General features: G+C 46.3%; 3 protein-coding genes across 3 annotated transcripts; all 3 read left to right on the plus strand.

Annotated features, from left to right (window-relative positions):
• Nucleotides 1–4,236: 4,236 nt before the first annotated feature.
• On the plus strand, nucleotides 4,237–4,881 carry LOC308353363 (interferon alpha-1/2-like; the record flags this gene model as incomplete). Its single annotated transcript, XM_080820207.1, has 1 exon — nucleotides 4,237–4,881. The coding sequence occupies exon 1, from the start codon at nucleotides 4,333–4,335 to the stop codon at nucleotides 4,879–4,881; it is 549 nt and encodes a 182-aa protein (XP_080676333.1). The 5' UTR covers nucleotides 4,237–4,332.
• Nucleotides 4,882–11,747: 6,866 nt separating this feature from the next.
• On the plus strand, nucleotides 11,748–12,329 carry LOC308353364 (interferon alpha-1/2-like; the record flags this gene model as incomplete). The annotated part of the gene is made up of 1 exon (XM_080820208.1): nucleotides 11,748–12,329. Exon 1 carries the CDS (start codon nucleotides 11,766–11,768, stop codon nucleotides 12,327–12,329), a length of 564 nt encoding a protein of 187 aa, XP_080676334.1. The 5' UTR covers nucleotides 11,748–11,765.
• Nucleotides 12,330–17,764: 5,435 nt separating this feature from the next.
• LOC308353365 (interferon alpha-1/2-like) lies at nucleotides 17,765–18,424 on the plus strand (the record flags this gene model as incomplete). Its single annotated transcript, XM_080820209.1, has 1 exon — nucleotides 17,765–18,424. Exon 1 carries the CDS (start codon nucleotides 17,861–17,863, stop codon nucleotides 18,422–18,424), a length of 564 nt encoding a protein of 187 aa, XP_080676335.1. The 5' UTR covers nucleotides 17,765–17,860.
• Nucleotides 18,425–21,333: the final 2,909 nt, after the last annotated feature.

Below are 21,333 nucleotides of genomic sequence, written 5' to 3' on the forward strand. Positions count from 1 at the left end.
CCCCGAAACAAAATTTGTTTCGGCAGCTGCTTGGGAACATTCCTTAAAGTCTCTGTTTCGAGTTAGACTAACCCCAGCTGGTTCCAGTTATAGCCCTAAACACACGAAATGAGTGAGGGAGAAGCCCCACATCTATTATGAGGAATGGAGAGATGAAAGTCAGAGTCCCCTTACTCTCTGCTTGCCCCATTCCTTCAATCATAACAAACAACACAACAGACAACAAAAAGACAAGACAAAGACAACGGCAAACCCAGCGGCCCTCATCCAGAGCCTGCCATGGGTGGGGGTTTTCCCGGCCCCTACAGGGGTTACCCGGCCCCCATACTGATGCTCACTGGGACGAGCCACAGATGCTCGCCAAGATGAGCCACAGACCAGAACCAGACCCAGCGGCCCTCACCCACTGGTGGGGGTTACCCGGCCCCCTACAGATGGGGGTTACCCAGCCCCCTACCGACCCAGATGACCGCCTAGGGGGGACTCGAACCCCCAGAGACAGCCCAGGGGGACTCAAACCCCCTAACCGATCAGGGGGACTCGAACCCCCCAACCGCCCAGGGGGACTCGAACCCCCCGGTCGCCCAGGGGGACTCGAACCCCCCGGTCGCTCAGGGGGACTCAAACCCCCCGACCATCTAGGGGGACTCGAACCCCCCAACCGCCCAGGGGGACTCGAACCCCCCGTCGATCTACCAGCAGAGGGATGGGGCGTCCCCGCATCCTCTCCAGCCCTGGGGAGCATGGCCGCGTCCAGCTTCTCCCCGGTGGGCTATACCCTGGAGCTCCGCAACCAGAGAGACAGACAAAATCCCAATACCTCCAGAGGCCTATCCTGGAGCTCCGTGACCAGACAGACAGACAAAATCCCAATACCTCCAGAGGCCTATCCTGGAGCTCCGCGACCAGACAGACAAAATCCCAATACCTCCAGAGGCCTATCCTGGAGCTCCGCGACCAGACAGACAAAATCCCAATACCTCCAGAGGCCTATCCTGGAGCTCCACGACCAGACAGACAGACAAAATCCCAATACCTCCAGAGGCCTTTTGAAATTCCGATGCCGGCTCAGTTCTCGTCTTTTGATCCCGGACGAGCCCCCAATGTTAGGGTCCGTGATCAAAGGAACGAGACTGATGCAAACCGAAAGTCAAGCAAAGCTTTATTTCGCGCCAAGCATGGAAAATCGAACCAACTGGTAAGGGCTGTCTCTTACGAAGAGATGACGACGATGACCTCGACAGGGCCGCTCCGGACAAAGCCGAGGCTGCTCCCTGACGAGGCCGCTTCCCCGATGAGGCTGCTCCCCAGACGAGGCCACTCTGGACTAGGCCTCTCTCCAGACGAGGCCACTCTGGACGAGGCCGCTCCCTGGACGAGGCTGCTCCCGACGATGAAGAGGCAATGATGACTACGAGGACGACAGCCCCGATGACGCAGATTCTGCTCCCCATGACGGGGCTCCCGGCGAGGCCGCTCTGGACGAGACTGCTCCAGACGAGGCTGCTGCCGACGAGGCTGCTTCCCAGATGAGGCCACTTCCCGGAGGGAGGCTGCTCTGGCAAGGCCACTCCCCCGAGAGGGAGGCTGCTCTGGCAAGGCCACTCCCCCGAAGGGGAGGCTGCTCTGGCAAGGCCACTCCCCCGAAGGGGAGGCTGCTCTGGCAAGGCCACTCCCCCGAGAGGGAGGCTGCTCTGGCAAGGCCACTCCCCCGAAGGGGAGGCTGCTCTGGCAAGGCCACTCCCCCGAGAGGGAGGCTGCTCTGGCAAGGCCACTCCCCCGAAGGGGAGGCTGCTCTGGCAAGGCCACTCCCCCGAAGGGGAGGCTGCTCTGGCAAGGCCACTCCCCCGAGAGGGAGACTGCTCTGGCAAGGCCACTCCCCCGAAGGGGAGGCTGCTCTGGCAAGGCCACTTCCCCGAAGGGGAGGCTGCTCTGGCAAGGCCACTCCCCCGAGAGGGAGGCTGCTCTGGCAAGGCCACTCCCCCGAGAGGGAGGCTGCTCTGGCAAGGCCACTCCCCCGAAGGGGAGGCTGCTCTGGCAAGGCCACTCCCCCGAAGGGGAGGCTGCTCTGGCAAGGCCACTCCCCTGAGAGGGAGGCTGCTCTGGCAAGGCCACTCCCCCGAAGGAGAGGCTGCTCTGGCAAGGCCACTCCCCCGAGAGGGAGGCTGCTCTGGCAAGGCCACTCCCCCGAGAGGGAGGCTGCTCTGGCAAGGCCACTCCCCCGAGGACGCCGCTCTGGATGAGGCTGCTCTGGACGTGGCTGCTCTCTGATGACTCTTCCTGCTGACAGCTCTTACTGCTCCGGCGAGACTGAGCCCCCTAGCCTCACAAACCAGCTTTTTATAGAGGCAATTTTAGCCGGGCTGTACACAGGTAGCCAATGAGATTGCAATACACAGAGAAAACTACACAGTCATGCTAGATCTGCCACACATAAAAAAAAACTGCTAGGTTACACACGGGCGGCCAATTGAATTTCAACTTACCCTAGTAGATATATGCGCGCCCCTCTGATTGGATGTCTTCACCTGGCCTGACCCGCCCTTGTATCTAGGCTTTGCAAGGAAGTTCCTTTGGGAGGGGCAGGGTCAATCTAAGTTCACTGCAACAATATGGGTCCCTCTGCTTAAGTAAGCCCTTACAATACACTGTACCAATGTCCGCATACTCGATATGTTCTGGTACAGCTCATTCCCCTTCCTCCATGCTCTCAGAGATCCCATCCTTTCACTCTCCAATCAAAGTGTTTCCCTCTCCCCCAGTGTAGAAACCTCCTGTGAGCTCCCCCTCCTCCCTCCCTCCTCAGGAGCCTCTCCTGCCCATTCACACAGCTGCTTCCTTTTTTTTTTTTTTGTGGTTTCTGTCTGGCCCTTTTACTTCCAATTACAAAGCCACAAAGAAGAACAAAAGTTGTTTGAAATTTCCAGGTTTTTTTGAAACTCTCCTAGCAGAAGCCAAAAGAAAAGTTGTTTTCTTTTCTCCTGGTGACCACTGTTGACCTGAGAGAATGTCCCCACTGCAGTGATGTCACAGTGGCAGGAGCAGAGAGGAGATAGGAGCAGGAGGCTGCTGTTCTGTGGCCCATCACAGTCTTTAAAGGGGAGGCTGCCAGCGAGGGAGCAAGGTGGGCTAGACAGTGACCAGGTGTGCACACGGGCTCCTTTTGTATGTAGAAATCTGTCTCCTGGTGGGAGATTTTTCTCCAGAGCAAGCAAACAAACACAAACAAAAACTTTCCTGGAATGAACGGACTCTGCTAGTGTTATAAGCCATCAACTTCAACAAAAATACCCTCTTTTAAAACAGAGCATATAAGTTCCTAGTAAAGTGAGCAGAAGTTCCTGAGTTTTTCTCCATCCTTCCTGCTCTGGAGCTGCAAGGTCTCTCCCCATTACAGCATCCCCCCACCAGAGGCAACACTTGTCCAATTGCTTCCAACAATGTAACAAGTAGTTCTTAGGGTTGGGAACAGGCTTCAACATGCCATGGGCAGTCTTGTGGACGTTGCTGGTGTTTGAGCCTTGTTTTGATGTGGGGTTTGGAAATGAAATACAAATAGATTCTACATAATCATTTAATTCTTCAAAATTTATTCATTGCATCAGGAATTCTATCTGGTACTAAATAGAAAAATATTTTGAGAATAACTTGATGAGTATCTAACAGTAAGTGAAGCTAAAAATCATTTTCTCATTGAGGCCATACTAAATACAGTACACTGAAAACAAACGTCCAATAAATAATTGAATAATTAATTGGCTGTTAGCAATTTGGAATGATTCTCAGTATCTAGGGACACTGATATTATTATGTCTTACTAGAAATACTTAATTTGCATTGTACTTTCAAATTTCCATTTAAGTAAGAAAATTTAGAAGTCACTCATCATATTTAGATATCTAGTAAAAAAAATGGCTTTAAAATACAGCTTTCAGTTGAAATTTTTAGTCAATTGTAACCCTGAATTAAATAAACAGAGTAAAATGAACTCTGTCTTTTTTTAACCTATAAAGCAGAGCTATACATACATAACACTATAGACTGTAGATCCGTGTTAACAAGTTTTGCTGGAAGGACAATTATCAAAAGGCTGTGACAGGAGGCAGCAATAGGAAAAAGGAACCGTTGAGAAACCCATGCTCTAAACCCCATTAGAAAGTGTAGAAAGGAAAGCAAAAGGAGAAGTAGAAAGTAAGGAAACATCCAGAAATTGAAAACTCCTATGTCCCCTACTTAAGCCTCACTCACAAGAGAAGATGTTCAGAGAAGCTAGAGCCACGGGTCCCAGACGTGCCCACCCCAGCCAGGCCAACAGCATCTGTAGGATCCCCGATGGCCCTGCCCTGTTCCTTCTTGGTGGCCCTGGTGGTGCTCAGCTGCCACTCCCTCGGCTCTCTGGGATGTGACCTGCCTCAGGACCATGGCCTGCTGCACTGGAGGGCCTTGATGCTCCTGAGACAAATGAGGAGTCTGTCTGCTAGCTCCTGTGACAAGTACACAAATGACTTTGGCTTCCCCCAGGAGGTGTTTGACGGCAAGCAGCTGCAGAAGGCTCAAGCCCTCTCTGTCGTCCATGTGATGAACCAGAAGACCTTCCACCTCTTCTGCACAGAGGCCTCACCTGCTCCCTGGAACACAACCCTCCTGGAGGAATTGTGCTCAGGACTTTCTGAGCAGCTGGGCTCACTGCAGGAGGAGGGGGTGGGAGAGATGCCCCTGGTGAATGTGGACTCCATCCTGAGGAACTACTTCCAGAGAATCTCCCTCTATCTGCAAGAGAAGCAATACAGCCCTTGTGCCTGGGAGATGGTCCGAGCAGAGATCATGAAACCCTTGTATGCATCAACAGCCTTGCATAAGAGACTAAAGAGCGGGAACTGACACCCCTTTCAAAATGGAAACGATTCCTTCTGACAAATAACATCACACATTCCGGAGTTCTGCCGTGTCAGAGACTCTCACTTCTGCTGTCATGAAGACATGAACACAGTCAATTTGTCAAGTGTTTTCAGAACATGTCAACTCTACAAGCAGTAGTTGCTTACAGATGATCTTGCTTGTGTCCATTATCTATTTAAATATTTATTTATGTAAATATTGATAAGATTCAGTTTTCATATAATATGGTGTTCACCTTTATATAGCAGAATATAATAAAATATATTTTTAATATGTAATCAGTTTATCATTTTTTTCTTTATGGAACTTTAGGTACAAAAGGGCTTTCAAAGAGGCACACCAGGTCTGATTGTGTAACTTTGTTGGAAATTGGAGAGCAGAATTCATTTACCATCATACTGCATTAACATTGGAAATAACAACTGACTTTCTTTAGGATATCTTGCAAATTGCCCTTAGGCTACAGGACATAATAAATACAGATCCTGATGTCTACATCTTTGGTTGTAGGGAAATATAAATACGGTTGCTGTAGGGATGGGATCTAAAAACAATCCTCCTACTCTGTGTTCTAATGAAGAAGGAAATGAAGTGACTTCTCTCACCCACTGCTAGAACGGAGGGGTTGAAGCACAAAGGAAGTGCACACAGAAATCTGTGGACCCCTCGACAGGTCACTGGCAGACATAGAGGCATGTATGTCCAGTGTCGGGGGGGGTGAGAGGGCATTTGACAAGAAACGCCATGACTGAGGTCCACGACTAGCAGGCATAGCCAGAAACAGAGGTGGTCACGCAGGGACATCGTGTCATGTGAGAAACAGACATAAACTTGATTCTGAGGCTCTTCAACCATTGAAGGGAGGGGAGAGAAGAGCCACAAAGGAGACGGTGGACTCTTGGCCATACAGCACAGGGATAAGAGAGGATGCTGGTGAGTGTCTTTAAGGAAGTAAATGTGCTTTGAAGACCATCAGCGGATTCCTGGAAGATGTGGATTGAAACTGCCGGCTATGTCAGAAACACAGATGCCTTTGCTGACCTTCCTGAGAGTCGGTTTGGTGGAATGCATAATCAGAGACCTCCCTGGAGTGGGTGGGAGTATGAATAAGAGAAGTCAGTACATCTGACTTGGAGAAATATTGCATGGGATCTGGGAATAATGGGGTTCATTATTCTGGGTGTAGTTTGCCCTTTTCTGTCATTTCTATTTCCCTGAGTGATTTCATGGAATTGATGTTCTGCAAATCATATTAATATCTTTAATGTTATATTTATTTTTCATCATGTCTGAACTACTGACGGCGGTTTATCCTGTCTTGGTTCTCACTTCCTTGCACATCCGTGAGCTGCTCGGCTCTAAGAATTCACTTGGCAGGAATGGATAACTCATTCAATCCTTCATCAAATTATCTATTACTATGGATAAGATCATGTTTCCCGGAATTATTTGGCATCATTATTTAGGTTACATAACCCCTCCTTGTGACCCTGTTTACTAAAGCGGCAAAATACCCCATTGCTTTTTCTAGAGAGTTTGATATGGTAAGAATTCTTCTCTGTTGCTCGCTGCTAGTATTTCCTCATGTTCGGAATACCACAATGTTTGGTGGATATCCACATCACAAGATTCTCATGCACATAAATATTGACAGACTTTCTTCAAAAAAGAGCAAAGGAAGGTGGGTCAGGCATTTGCTCTCCTAATATGTAGACCAATGAAAAATCATTGGTCAAATCAGCTGAAATACATGAATCATGGACATCCATGTAGCAATAGTGAGTTGTGCATAATTCAGGAGTACCAACAGATTTAACAATTATGACAGAATCGCATGAATATTCACTGAACTCACGCACTGAAAGACACCTAGCAGTGAATCTTCCATAGAGAACGGGATAAATATGGTAGCGATGGTCTTATTTTAATTAGACAGCTATATATGAGAATATTGTTTGTCTCCTCCTACAAAATTCGTGGGAACAGTGTGGCCTACACCTCAGTACCTGACTTGCAAAGGAGGCAGCCTCCCAAACTGGAATTCTGTTGTGAATTCTAGAAAAGGTTGACCCATTCATACCCCATTGCCAAGAAGGGTTTTTATTTATCACCAGTGATGAGACGGTGGCTTCTTCGAACATCTGAGAGTCAAGAATAAATACCTAGTGGGAAGTGCAGAAGAACATGCCATTTCCTTAACCCTCTGGCACCCAGCCTGCCTTCTACCCTGCCCCAACCTTCATTACAGAACACATTCCCCTGTCTAACGGTTACCTTCCTCGACCAGACAGAAGTCCCCACCGCACCCTTGGCATTCACTCTCTTGACCTCTCAGCCTGTTCACACAACAGCTTTCTGTTCTGCTGTCATCTCAGCTTAAAGGTTTTCCTAGGAGCAGCAGAAGAAAGCAAGTAGAAGGCAAAAATGCAATGAAATCTCTAGGTTTTGCAGAACCACCTGCTAGAGAGGCTTTGCTCGGATTTCCATCCAATGTGATGGCATAGCAGCTGTGGCTGAAAGGAAACAGAAAGCAGGATCAGGTTGAAGGGTGGCCTAGGGAAGCTCCCACTAGGATGACCGCCCCCTGGTGACTAAATGTGACAAGGGTGGTGACCAAAATGGGACCTCTACTGAGAATGTCCCTTCCAGCTACATAAAGCCTACTTGTGGACATCCAGAGATTCTAATGCTGTCATAAACCCGTTCCCTTACTCTGTCTATAACAAAGCGTGAGTCTTGTCCTGAAAATCCCTATAGCCATAGTCCGTTTCAATCCCAATGTTCTTGATTATTAAATACTGGAAAGTGTTGGAGAACCAAGCAGCAAAGGCCAAATGCAGGGGCGAGGGGAGTGAGCACTCCTGTCAACATTTTTTTTTAAGATTTTATTTCTTTCTTTGAGAGAGGCAGAGAGGCAGAGCATGAGGGGGGGGGAAGGTCAGATGGAGCAGCACACTCCCCACTGAGCAGGTAGCCTAATGTAGGACTCAATCCTAGGACCATGAGATGATGACCTGAGTTCAAGGCAGATGCTTAAAGGACTGAACCACCCAGGCACCCCGACCTCCGCCAACTTTCTATCCCTAGGCATTTCTATTCAGCCTGCCAGGGGACGTAGAGGAGGCAGGGTTCAGGGTTGGGTGCCCAGGGACAGGCTGGGAGACATCACCCTGCACTATTGGCCACAAGCAGCCAAGGCTTGGCAGCGTCAGAAGCCAGAGTGTGAACTTGCCCTCCCTCCACCCTCCCTGTCAGCTGATTGCTGTGCTGTGGAGCTCAAGGCCCCCAGAAATCCAGTCCCACACAGAAACACGCTAATTCCAGGGACCCTGAGCAAAGAATCCTGGAGCTCAACTGTGCCTGTGTTGGAGCACTCCCTAAGTTCTCGTTACACCAGGAGTAGGACATTCCTTTGCTCAGAAAACCACAGCTGGCGTCTGGAAACATGAAAGTGTTGGAAGTCAGCAGCAGTGTGGGAACCTGGAAGGAGAATGGAAATGGGAGAGTGTCCACTGGTTTAGTGACTTATCCTCAGGAGGTGGAACAGTAGGACACTAGGGCAGCATCGAGTCAACTGTCTCTCTGTGTCCTTCCCGAGACTGAGAAGCTTCAAGAGGATGCTGGGAGCACAGAGTTCTTCTAGGTGGATGTGGCCCATGGTAGTGTCCCCACCACGGGTGACCCTGACAGGACAGCAGCCTGCAATGTGTTGGAAGGAGGAGGGTCAGTCTAGTGCCAGCTGCAAACATCTATCCCATTGGCAGAAAAATCTAATGTCTCATGAGTATTTATTTTATTTTTTTAATATTTTAAATTAACATAATGTATTATTAGCCCCAGGGGTACAGGTCTGTGAATCCCCAGGTTTACACACTTCACAGCACTCACCACAGCACATACCATCCCCAATGTCCATAACCTCACCGCTGTCTCCCTAAACCCCTCTCCCTCGGCAACCCTCAGTTTGTTTTGTGAGATTAAGAGTCTCTTTATGGTTTGTCTCCCTCCCAATCCCATCTTGTTTCATGTATTCTTTACCTACCCCCAAACCACCCACCTTGCCTCTCAACTTCCTCAAATCTGGGCGATTATATGATAATTGTCTTTTTCTGATTCACTTCTTTCATTAAGCATAACCCCTCTAGTTCCATCCCCGTCATTACAAATGGCAAGATTTCATTTCTTTTGATGGCTGCATAGTATTCCACTGTGTATATATTTACCACATCTTCTTTATTCATTCACCTGTTGATGGACATCTAGGTTCTTTCCATAGTTTGGCTCTTGTGGACACTGCTGCTGTAAACATTCGGGTGCACGCGCCCCTCGGATCACTACATTTGTATCTTTAGGGTAAATACCCAGGAGTCCAATTGCTGGGTCATAGGGCAGCTCTATTTTCAACTTTTTGAGGAACCTCCATGCTGTTTTCCAGTTTTGTTGCACCAGCTTGCATTCCCACCAACAGTGTAGGAGGGTTCCCCCTTCTCCCCATCCTTGCCCCCATCTGTCATTTCCTGACTTGTTAATTTAGTCATTCTGACTGGTGTGAGGTGGTATCCCATTGTGGTTTTGATTTGTATTTCCCTGATGCTGAGTGATGTGGAGCACTTTTTCATGAGTCTGTTGGCCATCTAGATGTCTTCTTTGTGGAAATGCCTTTCAGTTCCCCTTGTGTTCATTTTGGATTTCTCAGGCAACCTTTTCCAGGTCTGAGTGGATTTAGGTAGGTAGAGCTCTCAGGCAGGGCAAGGATCCTGTCTCCTTCCAGAGAAGGTGAGCATCTGGAGTCCTGGTCACCAGTCTCTTGTGAGCTGGTTGGTGTGACTCCTCTCATCTGACCTCAGAGCCTAGTACATGTGGACTGAACGACTGGAAAATGAGGTGGCTCCTCTTGTAGAGCTGAGGGCTTCATGGGGACACAAGAGTTGGTCTTGAGGGATCCTCTGGCTGAGGCAGCCACATTCCTGACTTGCAATAACTCATTACAGCCTTCATTCCCCCTGTCTGCTGTAGCTGCTCTTCCCCAGTGTTGCTGCATCAAATTTGGCTGACGTACACTCTGCCATTTTCTCAGTAGACATGCCATGCTTTCACTTTTGTCATGTTCAGACATAACAGTTGTCTTTCCCCCTCCCCCACACACAGCTGCCACGTTTTGCTTTCGAGGAGAGTTGACATGAGAAACAGAAAAACTGATGTCTTAAAAATGAAAGAGAATCCCAGGCAGCCCCTTGGTCCTCCTCTTCCTTCCCTCTGTGTGATCCTCACGATGACGTAGAATGTGATCAGGACTAGCAAGTCAGAGTATGTCCAGTAAAGCATGTGGAAATAAGCAGTACGGGAATCTAGAGTCCTCAGGACACGGTGAGCCTGTCCTCAGGAGTGAGCCTGGGAGAGCCTGGGTGGAGCACACTCAGTCACTCCAGAGGAAAGAGGTTAGTAGATGTGATAACTACCTTGTCAGTGAGGTGCTGCTGGGAAAATCCAGTCCAGTGGAATTAGAACCTTGAGACCTCCTCATCCCAGACAAGAACCAGGCTTCCTGCTGGGGGCACTTGCAATGCCTTGGAGCACTCTAACAAAACCGTGCTATTTATTGTCCTTCACTGGGTTTTCTTGGGTATTACATAAGGAACAAGGGCAAAGAATTCTTGGAGGACACAAACTGTCCTCAAGATCAGTGTGACAAATCTAGGAATAACAGGAATCCCTTATGATTGAAGGAGTTTCCCTCCATCATTTCCTCTGTCTCAGAGTTTTACCTGGACAAGTGGTCTTTCTTACTGGTGAGCTGCCAGTGGTGTCTTGTGGTCATTGATGATGTTTGAGACCTGTTGTGAGGCAGGTTTTGGAAATGAAAACACAAATACATTACATTTTATGATTTAGCTCTACAAAACTCATTCAACACCTCAGTAACTATCTACTGTTAAACAGAAAAAATACTTTGACGGTACCTTCCAGAGTACGTAGTAGCAGGTGAAGTTAAAGATGATGTCGTGGTGCCTGGGTGGCTCAGTCAGTTGGGCGGCTGCTTTCAGCTCAGGTCATGATCCCAGGGTGCTCGGATGGAGCCTCAGCATCAGGCTCCCTGCTCATTGGGAGCCTGCTTCTCCTTCACTGTCTGGCTGGTGCTCTGTCTACTTGTAGTCTCTCTGTATCTATCTCTCTGTCAAATAAATAAATAAAAAACTTAAAAAATGATTTTGTCATATGAGGTAACATTCAAATTCCATACACTAAAAACCCGTGTTCAGTAAATAATACCACTTTTCAGTTGCATTTAGCAAACTGGATTGATTTGAAATGTTCAGGTACACTGAAATCATTATGTCTTTTTAGAAATACTTACTTTTCATACGGACTCCATATACAACACTGTATACATATAAAGAAATTATTAGTCACTCATCAAATTTACTTACATACTTAAGCATCAATAGCTTTAAAATATAACTATTAGCTTAACATTTTTAGTCATTCTGGACCCTGAATTGGATAAACATTACACTTTCTTTTTTATCTTAAGGCACAGACAAATATACAATATATAGCGATATATACTGTGTCTTCCTGTTATTAAGTTTTCTTGGAAGTTGCAATTAAAAAAACATCCAAAAAGATTCTGGAGGCAAGGATAATACTTAAAGAAAATAATACATGGTTGAGAAATCCATGCTCCAAACTCAAGTAGACAGTGTAGAAAGGAAAGCAAAAAGAGAGAAGTAGAAAGTAAGGGAAACGTTCAGAAATTGAAAACTCCTATGTCCCCTACTTAAGCCTCACACACAAGAGAAGATGTTCAGAGAAGCTAGAGTCACAGGTCCCAGACGTGCCCACCAACAGCATCTGCAGGATACCCCATGGCCCTGCCCTGTTCCTTCTTGGTGGCCCTGGTGGTGCTCAGCTGCCTCTCCCTCGGCTCTCTTGGATGTGACCTGCCTCAGGACCGTGGCCTGCTGCACTGGAGGGCCTTGATGCTCCTGAGACAAATGAGGAGACTGTCTGCTAGCTCCTGTGACAAGTACACAAACGACTTTGGCTTCCCCCAGGAGGTGTTTGATGGCAAGCAACTGCAGAAGGCTCAAGCCCTCTCTGTCCTCCATGTGATGAACCAGAAGACCTTCCACCTCTTCTGCACAGAGGCCTCACCTGCTCCCTGGAACACGACCCTCCTGGAGGAATTGTGCTCGGGACTTTCTGAGCAGCTGGGCCACCTGGAAGCCTGTCCCCTGCAGGAGGCGGGGGTGGGAGAGACGCCCCTCGTGAATAGGGACTCCATCGTGAGGAACTACTTCCAGAGAATCTCCCTCTATCTGCAAGAGAAGCAATACAGCCCTTGTGCCTGGGAGATGGTCCGAGCAGAGATCATGAAACCCTTGTATGCATCAACAGCCTTGCAAAAGAGATTAAGGAGCAAAAACTGACACCCCTTTCAACATGGAAATGATTCTCTCTGAAGAATAATATCACACTCCCATGTGTCTGTAGTGTCAAAGACTCTCATTTCTGCTGTCATCATGACGTGAACTGAATCAGTTTGTCACAAGTTCTCAGGATTATTAAGAAATATCATGTCAACGCTACAAACACCTGTCGTTTCAGATGATCATGCTGATCTGCCTATTTAACTATTTATTTATTTCACTATTTGTAAGATTTAAGTTATGTTTTATTGTATTATCTTAGTTGTACCTTCCCTTTGTGGTTAAGAGAATTATATAAGCCTTACGTTTATTAAATTCTTTATTTTCTGTTCATTAAATGTTTCTATAGAAAACTTCTTGCCTTTGTTTCTTATTGAAGCAGGAAAGAAGTCTGATTACAACCTGATGAAAGAACGGATTGTACAACTCACTCAGTCGTTATTTCGTTTTCACATTAGACGTAATCGCATGGACTTCCTGGAAGTCACTTTGCATGCTGTTGTCACGGGAAAGGCAGACTTCACAAGTCCAAAGCTGTGTCTGTATCTTGGATTTTGTAGAAAAACTAACCTCAGAACAATAATCGTAGTGAAGTATTATCAGTTATGTTAATTGGAAGAGTGCAAAGAAGGGAAAATATGAATTCTGTAATTAGAAAAGGAAGCAGAAATGTCAGGAAAAAAACCGAAAAGCACCAGATACGTTCTATATCACAATGGTAGACACCCAAGTGCGAATATTCTTTACGGAATGGATCGTTTAGGGGCACCCGAGTGGCTCAGTTGTTTAAGTGTCTGCCTTTGGCTCAGGTCATGATGTCGGGGTCCTGGGATCAAGCCCTGTGTCGAGCTCCCTGTTCAGCTGGGATCTGCTTCTCCCTCTCATACTCCCCCTGCTTGTGCTTGCTGTCTCTCTGTGTCATATAAATAAATAAAATCTTTAAACAAAACAAAACAAACAAAATGGATCCTTGGTGCTGCCATTTACAAGCCATTCCATTCATGTAAAGCCCATGGTGGGAAGCAGTTGCCTGGGAGGAGAGCGTAGAATGAGAAATGGTGCCTCAAACCTCCCCTGTTTAAGGGAGAAAAGAGCCACACTGCAAACAAAGGTCAAATGTGCCTAAGGCAGTAGCATAAGAGCGAATATTGGTTAAGAGTCTATTTCAAAGCTGAGGAAGTCTTCAAGGAATGACATCATTGCAAAGGGTGCATGGAAAGGGTCCACAAATCTGGGAAGTAGAAGGGTTATGACCACAAGAACCAGCGGTTTTGACTGAATTACTCATCAGAAACCATAGTGGCAGCGGAGGAAAGGTGAGGAACAGACAAGAAGCTAGTGACTATAGATAGAATACAGATCTGGGAGATTTACATTCTTTGGGCTAATTAAACTTCCATGAAGAAATGAAAAAATAATTGAAATGGTGACTTTGGCTTCTAATGTCTTCTAATCCATGTAAAGCATATTTAAAGAAAAGCAAACAAAAATGAAAAGCGCACGGGAACATTCTGCAAATGAAAACTGCCCTCTCTATTGAAGACTCATGAGTAGAAAGAACTGAAGAAGAATTGGGGGCCAGGGCGACCCCACTGGTCCGCCAGGCTACCAGAAGCCCTCAGGTACAGCGCCCAGCCCCTCTGCAGGGCTCCTACTGGTTCCCTGTGGCAGCATCTCAGCTCTGGGCTGTGAGCTGCCTCTTGGCCCCAGGCAGCTACACAGGTGGGCCTGCAGCTTCTGACACAGAGGAAGAGCATCAGTCCCTTCTCCTGAACCAGGGACAGCTCCTCTGGGACAAGGTGCATGGCTGCCAGTTCCAGGAGGTCCATGCCAAGTCTGTCCTCCACGAGATGCCTCAGCTGACCTTCACCCTCTTCCTCACTGGACGCCGCCGTAGGCTGCCTGAACCCGTCCCTCCTGGGGCAGCCAGAACCCTGGACACCTGTGTGGTACCTGCGACGGGAGTGGGGGAGTCTCCCCTGGGTTTGAGGGCCCTGCCCTGGCCTTGAAGACGTGCTTCCAGAAAATCCATCTCCATCTGAGAGAGAAGAAACAGAGTCACTGCCTGGGAAGGAGTTTGAGTCAAAATCAGGTGACCCATCTCTTCCTATTCAAATGAAGACATAAGGAAAGGGAAATGATAAAAAGGAAGAAAGCAGGAAAGGGACCTGGAAATGATATTCTTGACCTACAAAACTAAGTCACATAGCCATGAGTTCCATCTTTCTAAGGACTCCTCTTTCTGCTTCAGCCATACAATGTGTTGAGTTAAATTACTTACTCAGCATTGTGGTTCAGATGTGTCTGTGACAGGATTGTCTCAAAGGGCGTCCATCCGCAGGACAGAGCTAGCCTGAAGTTGTTCACGTGTTCACGTATTGCAGGATCCTCTGGTTTCTGGATCAACACTGAACCAGTTGGAATGTTTTTCCTGACCTCACAGCTGCAGCAACAAGAACAAAACCAACAACCCCCAAATGCAAGAAGACAGAAAACAACAATTCTTCTTAGATCCACTCACAGCTGAGGTCCCAGGGCCAGACTCAGTGCTGGTACCAGGAGAAAAAGGAGCGCTCAGACAGTCACACTTGCCAGGAGCAGGCATTGGAAGGAACTTGAAGTATTACAGAAGCTCGAGGCTCTGTGTGCTTCCACTGGGCAGTTACAACATCCAGGCCTCCCTAGTTGGTGGAGCCCACAGGTTTGTGAGTTGGACCTTTGGAATCTCCGCTAGGCTCCCACTGTGTAGAGCAGAGGGAAATCTGCTGGCTTTGCCAGCAGAGGGAGGGGGAAAGCAATCACTCTAGAATCTTCTGAGTCTACCTCTTCAGACGGTAGATGCCAAGGGGCTCTGTGACCAGTAGCCTGAGGGAGGGAAGTCAGGAAGAGGGTACAGCAGACTTCCCACTGGAGATGCAGGGGTGAGTCTGGACTCTCCAACAATGCACGTCCTGGAGACATTAAATTGCAAAGTCTCTTGCATATTTGGAAATCAAGTCACGGTACTGAAAGTCCTTCTTTCCGATGTGAGTGTGGAATGAGAAGATGCCCTAAAGCTTCAGAGAACCTTTAACTTTTAGGGCTGAGAAGGAGAAGGGGAGCCTGTCAGGGGCACAGAGATGGGGCAGCCAGTGCAGGTGGGATCCAACCAGGGAAGAATGATCTCCAGGAAGTGTGGAAGAAGAGAACTTTCAGAATTTCCCAAGAGGAACCTCAGGCAGGAATTTATCACATGGGCTACAGGACTGTGCCCTGCATCTGGATTCTGCTTCCACCTCATTGTTTGATTGTGAAAACCTCACTTGAACGCTCTGCAGCTCAGTTTCCCCAGATGTAAAGTGGGGTGGAAATATTCCTAGAGCTGTTGTGATAATGAAGTAGCACATTTCAAAGCATCTAGTATCTTCCACTGAGTGAGAGTTTAACAGATGGGGACGATATTCTTATGTTTTCCCTAAAAAGTGATCTTCTCTTAGCCTTTTCCGTATAACTGACTGCAAAGGGCTGATCATCCAAAATATCGTTGTGAAAAAAATAAATTAAAATACCCGTTCGGAACAGGTGGCCTATCCATTGAATGCAATTAGTTACACAATAATGTAATATGTATACATATACACTGTACCTATGTCTGCATACTCGATATGTTCTGGTACAGCACATTTCCCCTTCCTCCAAGCCCTCCGAGATCCCATCCTTTCACTCTCCAATCACAGTGTTTCCCTCTCCCCCAGTGTAGAAACCTCCTGTGAGCTCCCCCTCCTCCCTCCCTCCTCAGGAGCCTCTCCTGCCCATTCACACAGCTGCTCCCTTTTCCCTTGTGGTTTCTGTCTGGCCCTTTTACTTCCAATTACAAAGCCACAAAGAAGAACAAAAGTTGTTTGAAATTTCCAGGTTTTTTCGAAACTCTCCTAGCAGAAGCCTTGCTGTTTTCTTTTCTCCTGGTGACTATTGTTGACCTGAGGGAATGTCCCCACTGCAGTGATGTCACAGTGGCAGGAGCAGAGAGGAGATAGGAGCAGGAGGCTGCTGTTCTGTGGCCCATCACAGTCTTTAAAGGGGAGGCTGCCAGCGAGGGAGCAAGGTGGGCTAGACAGTGACCAGGTGTGCACACGGGTTTGTGTTGTATGTAGAAATCTGTCCCCTGGTGGGAGATTTTCCTCCAGAGCAAGCAAAAAAACACAAATAAACACAAACAAAAACTTTCCTGGAATGAACAGACTCTGCTAGTATTATAAGCCATGAACTTCAACAAAAATACCCTTTTTTAAAAATAAAGGAGCATAAAAGTTCCTAGTAAAAGGGATCAGAAGGTCCAGAGTTTTTCCCCATCCTTCCTGCTCTGGAGCTGCAAGGTCTCTCCCACATTTCAGCTTCCCCCCCCCCAGATGGAACACTTGTTCCAATTGCTTCCAACAATGTAACAAGCAGTTCTAGGGTTCGGAACAAGGCTTCAACATGCCATGGGCTGTCTTGTGGACATTGCTGGTGTTTGAGCCTTATTTTGATGTGGTCTTTGGAAATCAAATACAAATAGATTCTACATAATCATTTAATTCTTCAAACTGTATTCATCGAATCAGGAATTCTATCTGGTACTAAAGAGAAAAAATATATGAGAATAACTTGATGAGTATTTAGCACCAAGTGAGGTTAAAAATCATTTTCTCATTGAGGCCATACTAAAATACAGTACACTAAGAACAAACATCCAATTAATAATGGAAAAATTCACTGGCTGTTAGCAATTTGGAATGATTCTTAGTATCTAGGGACACCGATAGCATTGTCCTTCTAGAAATACTTAATTTGCATTGTACTTTTATATGTCCATTTAAGTAAGAAAAATGTAGAAGTCACTCATCATATTCAGGTATCCAGTAAAGAATAATTAGCTTTAAAATACAGCTTTCAGGGGCACCTGAATGGCTCAGTGGGTTAAAGCCTCTGCCTTCAGCTCAAGTCATGATCCCAGGGTCCTAGGATCGAGCCCCACATCAGGCTTTCTGCTCACGGGGAGCCTGCTTCCCCCTCTCTCTCTCCCTGCCGCTCTGCCTACTTGTGATCTCTCTCTGTCACATAAATAAATAAAGTCTTTAAAAAAATAAAAATAAAATGCAGCTTTCAATTGAAATTTTTAGTGAATCTTAATTCTGAATTAAACAGAGTAAAATGAACTCTGTCTTTTTCAATCTATAAAGCAGAGCTATAAATACATAACAATATAGACTCTAGATCCGTGTTACCATGTTTTGTTGGAAGGTTCAATTACATAAATATTAGAAAGACTGTGACAGGAGATGGCAATAGGAAAAAGAAACAGTTGAGAAACCCATGCTCTACACCCCAGGAGAAAGTGTAGAAAGGAAAGCAAAAGGAGAAGTAGAAAGTAAGGGAAACATTCAGAAATTGAAAACTCCTATGTCCCCTACTTAAGCCTCACGCACAAGAGAAGATGTTCAGAGAAGCTAGAGCCACGGGTCCCAGACGTGCCCACCCCAGCCAGGCCAACAGCACCTGCAGGATCCCTAATGGCCCTACCCTGCTCCTTCTTGGTGGTCCTGGTAGTGCTCAGCTGCCACTCCCTCAGCTCTCGGGGATGTGACCTGCCTCAGGACCACGGCCTGCTGCACTGGAGGGCCTTGATGCTCCTGCGACAAATGAGGAGACTGTCTGCTAGCTCCTGTGACAAGTACACACACGACTTTGGCTTCCCCCAGGAGGTGTTTGATGGCAAGCAGCTGCAGAAGGCTCAAGTCCTCTCTGTCGTCCATGTGACGAACCAGAAGACCTTCCACCTCTTCTGCACAGAGGCCTCACCTGCTCCCTGGAACACGACCCTCCTGGAGGAGTTGTGCTCGGGACTTTCTGAGCAGCTGGGCCACCTGGAAGCCTGTCCCCTGCAGGAGGCGGGGGTGGGAGAGACGCCCCTCGTGAATGGGGACTCCATCGTGAGGTACTACTTCCAGAGAATCTCCCTCTATCTGCAAGAGAAGCAATACAGCCCTTGTGCCTGGGAGATGGTCCGAGCAGAGATCATGAAACCCTTGTATGCATCAACAGCCTTGCAAAAGAGATTAAGCAGCAAGAAGTGAGACCTGTTTCACCTTGAAGGGATTCCCTCTGACTAATAATATCACAATTTCCAGAGTTCTGCCATGTCAGAGACTCTCATTTATGCTGTCCCGGTGACAGGAACAGAGTCATTTGTCAATTGTTTTCAGATCATGTCAACTCTACAAGCAATAGTCTCTTAGAGATGATCATGCTCGTGTCTATTTATCTATTTAAATATTTATTTATGTAAATATTGATGAGTCAGATTTTTTTTTATATCATATTTACCTAAATTTATTTTTTTTCCCATTTTTTATTTATTTTCAGCGTAACAGTATTCATAGTTTTTTCACCACACCCAGTGCTCCAATTGACAACCTGAATAGACCGATATCTAGTAACGAGATTGAAGCAGTGATCAAAAACCTCCCAAAAAACAAGAGCCCAGGACCTGACGGATTCCCTGGGGAATTCTATCAAACTTTCAAAGAAGAAATAATACCTATTCTCCTGAAGCTGTTTCAAAAAATTGAAGCAGAAGGAAAACTTCCAGACTCTTTTTATGAAGCCAGCATCACCCTGATCCCCAAACCAGGCAAAGACCCTACCAAAAAGGAGAATTTCAGACCGATATCACTGATGAATATGGATGCTAAGATTCTCAACAAGATCCTAGCAAACAGGATCCAACAGCACATTAAAAAGATTATCCACCATGACCAGGTAGGATTCATCCCTGGGTTACAAGGATGGTTCAACATTCGCAAATCAATCAATGTGATAGAACAAATCAATAAGAGAAGAGAGAAGAACCACATGATCCTCTCCATTGATGCAGAAAAAGCTTTTGACAAAATCCAGCATCCGTTCCTGATTAAAACGCTTCAAAGTATAGGGATAGAGGGAACATTCCTGAACTTCATCAAATCTATCTATGAAAAACCCACAGCAAATATCATCCTCAATGGGAAAAAGCTTGCAGCCTTCCCATTGAGATCAGGAACACGACAAGGATGCCCACTCTCACCACTCTTGTTCAACATAGTATTAGAAGTCCTAGCAACAGCAATCAGACAACAAAGAGAAATAAAAGGTATCCAAATTGGTAAGGAAGAAGTCAAACTCTCTCTCTTCGCAGATGACATGATTCTTTATATGGAAAACCCAAAAGACTCCACCTCCAAACTACTAGAACTCATACAGCAATTCAGTAATGTAGCAGGATACAAAGTCAATGTCCAGAAATCAGTGGCTTTCTTATACACTAACAATGAAAATACAGAAAGGCAAATTAGAGAATCGATTCCATTTACTATAGCACCAAAAACCATAAGATACCTCGGAATAAACCTAACCAAAGAGGTTAAAGATCTGTACTCGAGGAACTACAGAACACTCCTAAAAGAAATTGAAGAAGACACAAAAAGATGGAAGACCATTCCATGCTCTTGGATGGGAAGAATAAACATCGTTAAAATGTCTATACTGCCCAGAGCAATCTATACTTTTAATGCCATTCCAATCAAAATTCCACCAGTATTTTTCAAAGAGCTGGAGCAAATAATACTAAAATTTGTATGGAATCAGAAGAGTCAGATTTTTCATATAATATTATGCACACACTGACATTGCATAATATAATAAAATATATTTTAAAGTTCAATCAGTTTATTATTTTTTCCTTTATGGAAGTTTAACTACAAGGTATTTTCAAAGAGTCACAACCAGTCCAATTGTGCAACTTGATTAGAAATTGGACAGCAGGGACTCCTGGTTGGCACAGTCAGTTGAGCGGCTGCCTTCGGCACGGGTCGTGGTCTCTGGGTCCTGGGATCGAGTCCCGCATCAGGCTCCTTGCTCAGCGGGGAGCCTGCTTCTCCCTCTGCCTACTCTGTCTGCTATTCCCCCTGTTTGTGCTCTCTCTCTCTCTGACAGATAAATGGAATCTTTAAAAAAAAAAAAAAGAAAGAAAATGAAGACGAAATTGGACAACAGAATGCATTTACCCCATACTGCATTAACATTGGAAATAAAAACTGACTTTCTCTAACACAAATTGTGCATTTCCTTAGGCTATAGGACATAATAAATACAGGTCCTAATGTCTACATCTTTGGTTGCTGTAGGGATAAGAATCTAAAAACAATCCTCCTACTCTGTGTTCTAATGAAGAAGGAAAGATAGTGACTTTTCTCACCTGCTCCTAGAACGGAGAGGTTGAAGTACAGGAGGTACAGACAGGAAAGCTGTGGACCCCTTGACAAGTCACTGGCAGACATGGAGGCACATATGTCCAGTTTCGGGGGCAGGTGAGCTGGCATTTGACAAGAAACGCCATGGCTGAGGTCCATATCTAAGAGGCAAAGCCAGAAACAGAGGTGATTATGCAGGAAGATGGTGTCATGTGAGAAACAGACATAAACTTGATCCTGAGGCTCTTCAACCATTGAAGGGAGGGGAGAGAAGAGCCACAAAGGAGATGGTGGACTCTTGGCCATACAGCACAGGGATAAGAGAGGATACTGGTCAGTGTCTTTAAGGAGGTAAATGTGCTTCGAAGACCATCAGCAGATTCCTGGAAGATGCGGATTGAAACTGCCTGCGATGTCAGAAGCACAGGTGCCTTTGCTGACCTTCCTGAGAGTCGGTTTGGTGGAATGCATAAGCAGAGACCACCCTGGAGCAGGTGGGAGCATGAATAAGAGAAATCAGTGTGTCTGACTTGGAGAAGAATATTGCATGGGATCTGGGAATAGTGGGGTTCATTATTCTGGACATAGTTTGCCCTTTTCTGTCATTTCTTTTTCCCTGAGTGATTTCATGGAATGGATGTTCTGCAAATCATGTTAATGTGTTTAATGTTGTATTTATTTTTCATCATGTCTGAACTACTGACGGTGGTTTATCCTGTCTTGGTTCTTACTTCCTTGCATATCAGTGAGCTGCT

This window comes from Martes martes (genome assembly GCF_963455335.1).
Source record: "Martes martes genome assembly, chromosome: 12".
NCBI classification, from domain to species: Eukaryota; Metazoa; Chordata; class Mammalia; order Carnivora; family Mustelidae; genus Martes; species Martes martes.